General features: G+C 37.3%; 1 protein-coding gene across 1 annotated transcript in view; it reads right to left on the reverse strand.

Annotated features, from left to right (window-relative positions):
- si:dkey-215k6.1 (transmembrane protein 132C) overlaps positions 1-6,400 on the reverse strand; it is a 70,507-nt gene extending 64,107 nt beyond the window's left edge. The window contains exon 1 of the mRNA XM_039620351.1: positions 6,209-6,400. Within this exon, the coding sequence (XP_039476285.1) occupies positions 6,209-6,379 (171 nt within the window). The 5' untranslated portion in view covers positions 6,380-6,400. The remainder of the gene's footprint in view (positions 1-6,208) is intronic.
- Positions 6,401-9,243: the final 2,843 nt, after the last annotated feature.

The following is a 9,243-nucleotide window of genomic DNA, read 5'->3' on the forward strand; positions in this document are numbered from 1 at the left end:
TTAAACTACTTAATCCCAAAAGAAGACAATGGGAACAAAAAACATTTATTCACTACCCTTTTCTTCACATAAGAAAGAAATAAATGTATGCACAAAGCATCAGATATAAAAGCATTATTGCGAAAGGGTGCATGTGCAGATTTCTTTCCCTCTGAAAACACCCTGCTGAAGTGTGTAATGACACCTGCAGAGAGCATAAAACAACATTATTATGGTTCAATTATTTTTAGCTTATAAAATAACTCTATAGGAAGGTATAGTAGGCCCACTCTGACATTCCTTTTCATTTTGTTTTCTCCTAAGTAACGCAATAGGGTTCTTTGTCCCCTTTTTTCTCTTTACCTCTATGTTTTTACAGTAGTTCATCCAAAAACCATACAATGCGATGCAGTCATTGTTAATGAAACTTGGCCATTTCAAACACTATGGTAAAGACATTCATGTCATGAGACAGTTTATCCTGTTAGTGACATTTGTGTTTTAGTGACGTGGTTTTGACAGAAATATTGAAAACTATTGGAGGTATTTCCATGATATTTGGTTTTTGTATTGGTGCACTTCTTAAAATGAATTAGAATTGCTATAAGTATCCTCTGAGGTTTTTACTCGTGGCACCATCAGTTCAGTGGTTATATCCCTGTACTTTTTGACCAGTCACTTGCAAGATAAATGGCATCCCATCACTCTCAGCTACACCCTGTTTTTAATTTGCACTGTTTGTACACAATATGGGCAAAATGTTTTGGCTCACACTTCTTAATCTAATTGAGGTGTCACCAGTCCAAAGTTACAGATTGGAGTCGTTGAATCCTGTGAAGTGCATAATGCGTAAAAGTTCACAATGCTCTAGTAACTCGATAACTGCAGAGCCCCAAACCTCCTCTGGTATTAACATCAGCATAACGACTGTCCAGTGGGAGCATCATGGCGTGGGTTTCCATGCTATGGCAACCCATGCTATAATGTGTATATAGTTCAGTACTTTTTCCCATATGGTGTATAATCACAATGTTTTATCCGTATACACTATATGGACAAAAGTACTGAACATCTGTATAATATATGGACATTATATGGACTATAATAAACATGCTACACCTTATACATTATGTATGTTAGAATTTAAACAATACTTCTCCGTTTCAAATCTCTCCCGTGATTTTATATCCTTTCTTCACCTTGACCAGGACATTTTGGTTGGAACAATAACAATGTGCAGTCAAACTTTGCAGCCATTTCAGATATGCTTTCTCTGTGATCCTCAAGAAAACAAGTGCAGAAACTAAGACTTATGTTCACTTACACTTCAAAAAGTTTCAAAAAGGTATTTAAGGCTTATTTCATTTGGACATTTTATAACTGAAGTCTTCAGTGCCATCTTTTAATTTATTTATGTTTATGTAATTTATTTATTTATGTATGTTAAGTTATGCATCCAATACACTGTAGATAAAACAGCAGATACAACGTATTTTTTGCTTTTTTCTTAAAACCCACGTCATGACATACAGACATCGTCAATGGTTCTTATCACACTTTGATATTACCACCTAAAGTGAATATTGTCTGAAATTCATATAGTTGGACAAAACAAAAAATGCAAACAGCACAATTGCCAAAGTTACTTGTATGAGGCAATAGGCGGTGAATTGACTGACTTAAAATGTGAACGCTGTGTGTGTTACTACATCCTAATCTAAGCTTTAACGGGTTTATTGCCCATATTCTTTAGAAACATTTTCACAGTCCGATTTGAGAGGACTGTCTGGGACAAATAAAGGCCACCATCGGCCGTCACTGTGGGTCCATTCAACTATGACAACCCACTTTTCAAAATAGGAAATTCACATATTCACTATTCAGAGTTTTCAGGGTTCTTTGCAGTTCTTCTCCTCCACCCTGCTGTTCTCCTTAGGCAATGAATTCAAAGTCCTCTTTTCTCCTATTCAGCAAATGCTCTGTGAATTTTATGATGGACGGTTTGTTTGAGAAGTCAGTGACAGGAATTGGATTTGTTCCCGTTTTTTGGCATTGGGTTACAAGGTATTGTAAATTGCTTAGTTAATATTAATCTGTGTTTTGTTCTTGATCTAACCGTTGGCAGAAATCAATGCCAATCTTTTGCTAGACAAATGCCAACTGTCTTAAATTGAATCCCAATTTTTGGTGCTAATTTCTGCCATTCTGTCTCTATTTCTATATAGCTCTCTTTTGTCTCTCTTCTTTCCCTAACAACTGTTTCTGCCCCACTCACCTCTTCTCTGTAAAAGATGAAACCAATTTTTCCACCCCTACAGGAGATAAATTACTCCTAATAATCCATCGTTTCCTGAAGAGGACCTCTTTCTTTCCAGCTCAGGCAACAGACCAGAACCGTAATGGATATATGGAATTAGGAAGAAAATGTCGGAGAGGGCTTTGGTAATGACAGCCAGGGCTCTGTTTTTCATTGCTACCTTGTAAAATAGAATACAGTGCACTATCACATCAGACCTGTTGATAAGCTGACTTTTGATTTGGAGGCTGGTAGAGGATGGATAAAGTGGAGTTAAATCAACCAAACAGATGGCTAGGAAATTATGCTTTAAGGTCAGTCTAGAGTGCTTGTGATGAAATGTTACGTCATATTTAGCTTTTAGGCTGTTTAAACAGCTGTGAGAAGGATTTCATATTTCCCAGATGTGGAATTGTATAGAAAAAAGGATAGATGATAGTGTGAAAGCATTTTCATCCAGCTCTTTTTGAAGATTCACTAGCTGCTCATAATTTTATTCTTTTATCATTCCTTCTCTCCAAGAAAACCCAGAAAAGTTGGAGCTTTCATCTTGGTAATCTATCACAAAGACCCCTCTCAGTGAAAGTCACCTTAAATAACCAACCAGCAATCAAGACCTGGTCAGGAGTTCTGGTAAACAAATTTGGAGGCCCAAATGGCTCGTAATAGCAGCCATTTTGATGCTTTTACCTAAGGAGAGGGGCGAAAGAGAAATAGAGGGAGGGAGAGAAAAAATGTCTATGTCCATGTGTGGATACAAATACATGTGTTTTTATTTCTTTGTGTGTGTTACTAGGAGTTAGGAATGACAGAGACAACAGATGTATTTTTTCTATCCATGTCATGCTGGAGGCAATTAGAAAACTGCTTCAGTTACATATAATCATTCTTACTCATGTTGATAACTTCTAATCACAACAACAGGTCGTTGTGTCTCAAATCAAAACAGGCCGTCTACTTGACCATCTTCAATTTGCATAACATTTTTATGTTTCAAAGTTGTCAAATTTTAGTTTCATGTATCAAAACAAAGATATATATTTTTCAAAAATGGTCAGTCCACTTTAAGGGATTTTTTTTTTTGCACATTGAAATCTGAGGCAGTTTTTGAACATGAATATCTCAAAGAGCTAAATGTATGATGCTGGAATTTAACAACCATTTTAATATACACTATCTTGCCAAAAGTCAGATGTTCCAATCACGTCCATGACCACAGATGTATAAACGCACCAAGAACCTTGGCATGCAGACTGGTAGTACAAACATTTGTAAAAGAACGGGTTGTTTTCAGGAGCTCAATGTTCGGAGCTCAGTTGGCTGATTTGAGATTAAATGACCCTAACTAAACACCAGACAATTGTGTGTTTCCATTTTATAACCTTCCAAGGATTTTTTTTAATGTAGCTGCTGAACTTTAGCCCAGAATTCTCTAATAATTTAGTCATTTAAAGCATTTATTTACCGGAGTTAAAAAATGTTACATTTTTGGCTGCAGTATACAGTATAGTTTTTATATTCACAATAATAATAGGCTGACCATAAAAAATATGGCTATAAATACAAATGATGTTTTTTTTTAAATGAACTCAACCAAACATTTGTACATCCATGTCAGTCATTTGCCATCATTATGTTGCCTAGCAACCACCCAGAAATCAACTAAAATGACCAACTTTTGTGCAGTTATACACTTATAACACCTTATAAAGGCATAAAATAGTTTTGCTTTTCATTCCCACAATATGTTCACAAAAGCTGAATTATATATGAATTATATATATATATTAATGAATTATGAATTATATATATTTATTATGATACAATCGGGGGCAAAAAATCCCAACCCAAAAAGGAAGACTCGTATTATCCACAGTACCTTGTAGAAATATTGACGGGTGTACATCATCTCTCTTTTTGTAATAAAACATGAAGTAATGTAATTTATGTTTAATGTAAATTAAATATAAGTACTACCCATCACTCTAATAATAACAGTGATAAAAAATCTTCGGTTATGTTATAAAGTGTAGAGTGTCAGAAGCTGTAGCTCATCCTGACGTTCCATTCACACTGAGCAAAGCAAAATCCCAACAGCCCTGCTATTCGAAATGATGGTTTCAAGCTTGCTTTTTGCAGTGTGTGAAAAAGACAGGGGGTGCAGAGACCTGAACAAAATTGGGTTTTGTCACTAGGGCTTTGCTGTTTGAAGGAGGGCTATCAGGGCAGATTAGCTCTACCTCAGTGGTAATGGAACTAGGAGCATTTTGAAAAGCATTCCCCGCCTCGCTTTTTAGCCTAAGGGTTCTTGGTTGCTTTAGCCAGAGCTGTTTGGGCTTTCCAATGTATGTTGTAATAGGGATATTTTGTCTTAATAGAAATGTTGCAGGCAGACAGTTTTAAATTTAACTTTATGAGTTTTTTTTCTTTCTCTCTCTGTATGCACCAAATCTACAGTAATAAACAGTAAATGATCATTTTATTCATTCAAGGTGAAATTTGTTTTACTTCACCAAATAGATATGTAAGTTTTATACACTGTAACTATTTTTGTTCATTTCCTTGTACTTATAAATCTCAAAGAACTCAACAAAGACTCAAATAAATAATGCAAAAAAAAAAAGAAAGGTTAAAAAATATAATCAAATGCAAATGAAACGTATCATATTATTTAACAGAATTTGAGTTAGTGCTGGACCCACACTGGCTCTTGCATAGCAGCTGGGACAGGCTCCATGGCCCGCGACCCTGATTTGGATTAGCAAAATAAAATGGCTGGATGCATGAATTAGTGCTGGCCCTGAGATTAACTGGCGACCTCTCCAGGCTGTACCCTGCATCTCACCCTATGCAAGCTGGGATAGGCTTGCATATCAAAAGATATGCAAATAAGCAAAAGAAGATGGATGGATGGAATAGTGCTTGTCCATTTTTGACTGGACCCCATAAAAGGTTTAATTAAGGGTTTAATTAAAGTATTTGTGTAACATTTGCCATGATCTTTCACATTTGCTGCCTAGTATGGCCTGCTGCCCACTACAGCTAATTTATATTGCCAATATGTTATTAGCATTAGATTATTTCCTCTCATTTTCCAAGTGTATAATAAATAACTAAATGCCTATTTTTATTCCTTTGGTTTTGTTCTGAAGACTTGTTGGTAATGTCAGTGCTTTTCAAAGTCTAACAACATGGAGGGTTTTCCCCTCAACTCCAACCGGTCATGGCAGATGCCTGTCCCTCCCTAACGCTGGTTCTGCCAGATATTTTTTTTTCTTTTAAAGGGAAGTTTTTCCTTCCCACTGTCGCCATGTGCTTGCTCATAGAGGACTGTTAGATTTTTTAGAGTTTTCTCTGTATTATTGGGTCTTCACCTTAGAATAGAAAGTGCCTTGAGGTGAATGTTGTTGTGATTTGGCGTTATATAAACAAAATTGAAATGAACTGAATTTACATATGTATAAAGGGCAGTCTTTGTATTTGATTATTACCAGGAAGGACACCTACAGGATACAATAGAGAAGTGAAAGTAAGGGCGTCTGTGAATTTTAGGCAATGACTGTTATTACAAAGTCTATGTGAGTGAGTCTATGTCAGCCTGTCAATCTGCATGACTGCTTGTGAGGCTGCTTATTATTTTGAAACCTGTGAGGAAAAAACCTGCTGTGTGTCTGTCTAAGAAGGAGAGAGAGAGAGAGAGACCGGGAGGCTTGTAGCAACAGGAGGGGGTAAACAAGTTGACCTTTACAGCTTTGATCACCCTAGAGGAAGGAGGTGGCTGGGGGTGTCAGCAAGAAGGTTAGAAGGAGGAGGGAAATGGAGGGAAAAATTAAGTCTATTCCAGCAAATGTAACAAGTGTGTGCTGCTGGGCATGTCAATATGTATGCTCATAGATATCTATGTCTGTACTCATCTATCAAATCATCCCTTACCTCAGCCAGTGGTACGATGCCCTGTATGTCGGCACTGCTGATGTAGAGGTGTGAAACTTTCTCTGTTTGCCTGGAAGTTGTCTGTGTGCCAGCTGGGTATTCAACGCTCCAGTGTAGAGTCTGGGTTGGCACCAGGTTAATCACGTTATCCACCTCAAAGTCGAGCTGCATCACCTCGTAGGAAGGAATTTCTAATCTACAAAGACAAACAGTGGTTAGAGATGTTAGACATATTAGAAATATTTGCTGTCTTTATAGGATGCTCTATGGATTTAGACATCACTAACATACTAACACAAAGGCAGTGGAGAGCAATAATAGATTACAGTTATCATTTTTATATGGTAGAATAATTTATTTGTTCTTTAAAATATTCAGAAATGGTACCCTTGAGCCAGTCACAATTCCTGACACTGACCAAACACTACTACCACTACTTATGAAAAAGATAATTGGAGGTTGAAAGTAAAATGCTACTAGTACTGTGGATGAACCAGTTTATAGCAAATGAGGTATTTCAGTTCCTCTAATATTTAATGCTACTGTAGCCCTAATACAGAGACCAAATGTTTTAAGGAATAAAGAAAAACAGTGTTTAATACAAAGCAATGTCATTATCAGAAACTACATATCATAACAGAACAGAACCTCATTATGGGGTACATATCTTAGCTAAGCAGGTATTAAGTCTTACAAGCTGGCTCGAGATCCTACTGTTTAAAGTAAAACTGCATATTTAATGTACACCCTTTGGATAACTGCCTTGCTGGACAAGCCTTTTCTCATTCCCACAATATCGCCTAGCACTGTTTATCACAGCTGCTGGTGTGGCTCATTTATGTACAAGGTGTCCTTTGGTTTATGTGCCCCAGAGCTAAGGGAGGGGTCTGTAACCCCTAAATCATTATTTGTCAATCATCACAGTTATTGCTGCGGAGGAGTGTGTGTTTTAACCTAAAATATGTTGTTGTGCTAAACCTCATCAAGTAGTTTGCAGTGCTTAAAAAAAAGAAGCAAGAAAATGTACTCCCAGTATATGCCACTAACACTCCTTCAACCTCCTAATACAGATTTGTGGCTCTCTAATAGAGATACCTTGGCTCCTGGTGGCTGATATTGCCATAGAAGGCATGTCAGTACCAATGCCACAGGGCCCCAACTGCATAATAATGTGTAGCATTAGGTATCTGAGAATGCAGTATTAAGTTGCTCATTGAGATGAGAACAAACTGACGTAAAAAGTTTACCGGATTAACCTAAACATTAATGAACTTTTGGTATTGCCCGCGTCAGTAACTGATTCACTTCAAACTTTCTACCTGGGAAACTACTGCAACTTAAAAGAAACCTTCTCTTCACATACATCCCGATTCATGTCCTCATTTGTATCCACAGAAATGTGTCTGTCATTTTGACAACTTGGATTCCTGCAGCACATCATGCCCTTATAACTTTTCAGACTGTCATTACCTGCTTTGCTTCCTTGCCTGTCAGACATCCTGATTCTACCTGCTGCTACTGTGAATTACAGACCATTCTATCATTTGTCACCACACAAATTCTTTGCATCTCCTTCTTCTAGACTTCAGCCAGCTTTGACATAGTTACAGTGTGGTGTCTGAAAGTCAGTGTCAGTAGTGAACACTGTGGTCAGAGTTGAGAAAAATGAACGACAAAAAAATCTACAACAAAATTGTCTGAAAAGTGTCATGAAATGCTGTGTTTTTGCCACTTTAAGTTGTCACACACAGAGCAAAAAAAACATATCCTGTATTAAATAGAAAAGCTACCTGTAATATGTGTGTAAATTTCTGCATCGAGATAGAAGTCACAGATACCCACTTTACAGTTCATAGCAAGTCAAACAGAAAAGGTTTCCTGGGTTGCATTTTTTTGGAGATAACATTTTCAACACACCACAGCCAACGATTTCACAGGATAATAATTGAGATTTCATCTACATTTTAGTAACTGAAAAATCTTTGTGTGGCTATATGTCTGATTCTATTTTAAGGATTCTCTGTTTCTCGTCCTTATTAACACCCAGCCTCACCAAACACACAAACACAAGCACAGATTTACATGTGTTCAGTGGCTAGTGGAACATCACAAAGAAAGAGCAGCTGTAATTTTTGAGCTTATGTTTTAAAGCACCATCTACTACATTTACACACACACACACACACACACACACACACACACACACACACACACACACACACACACACACACACACACACACACACACACACACACACACACACACACACACAGATCCGCATGGGTTAAAGGCCATGACAAAGCCAATTGCTGAGGGCCTGTGATATCTGGCATGTCATTGTGTCTAGGGAGATGGGGCAAGAGATGTGTTACACTGATAGATTAAGGAGAGAAAGCTGATGGGTGTCAGCTCCCCTTGACCTGCTTTTGTTTCATCTATCTCTGCAAATCTGTCTGCTTTACTTTGTCTCTTAACAAGCCTAACACAACATCACAGTACAGCTAAAATGGTTTCTTTCTTAGTAGTCTGTACAGTACAGTACAGTACAGTTGTTATATAGTGAACAATATAGTCTAGAAACAGGATGATTTTATTTATTACTCATCCTGCTTTAAACTTATCCTGCATGCAAACCACGTGTAAGTCATTACATGAAATTTGCCTCCAAGAAGCCTGACTTGATGGTCTTGAGCAGTAGTCTTTTAGGCATTCTGTAGGGTCTTTCACTGGAGACTGGCTGCTTTTTCACTGATTTTCAGTCCAATGCTATGCCTCACAAGGACTTGAGAGATGCATCTATCCCTTCACTTAATCTGTCTACTGCTTGCTGAAGCCTCATCAGTAAAGTTCTCAATTAAACCATTAAGAGAAACACGGAGAAAAAGCTGAGGTATGCCCAGTTACAGAAGAGCTGAACAGAAAATCAGTGACAACAGGCCATATGGAATGTTGAATGAAAATTGGAATTTCTGATTTACTTTTACTCACCTTTTTTGTATATATTAGTATTTATGTAACCGCATGGTTTGAGGTT

This window comes from Oreochromis aureus, linkage group 12 (assembly GCF_013358895.1).
Source record: "Oreochromis aureus strain Israel breed Guangdong linkage group 12, ZZ_aureus, whole genome shotgun sequence".
Classification (NCBI taxonomy): Eukaryota; Metazoa; Chordata; class Actinopteri; order Cichliformes; family Cichlidae; genus Oreochromis; species Oreochromis aureus.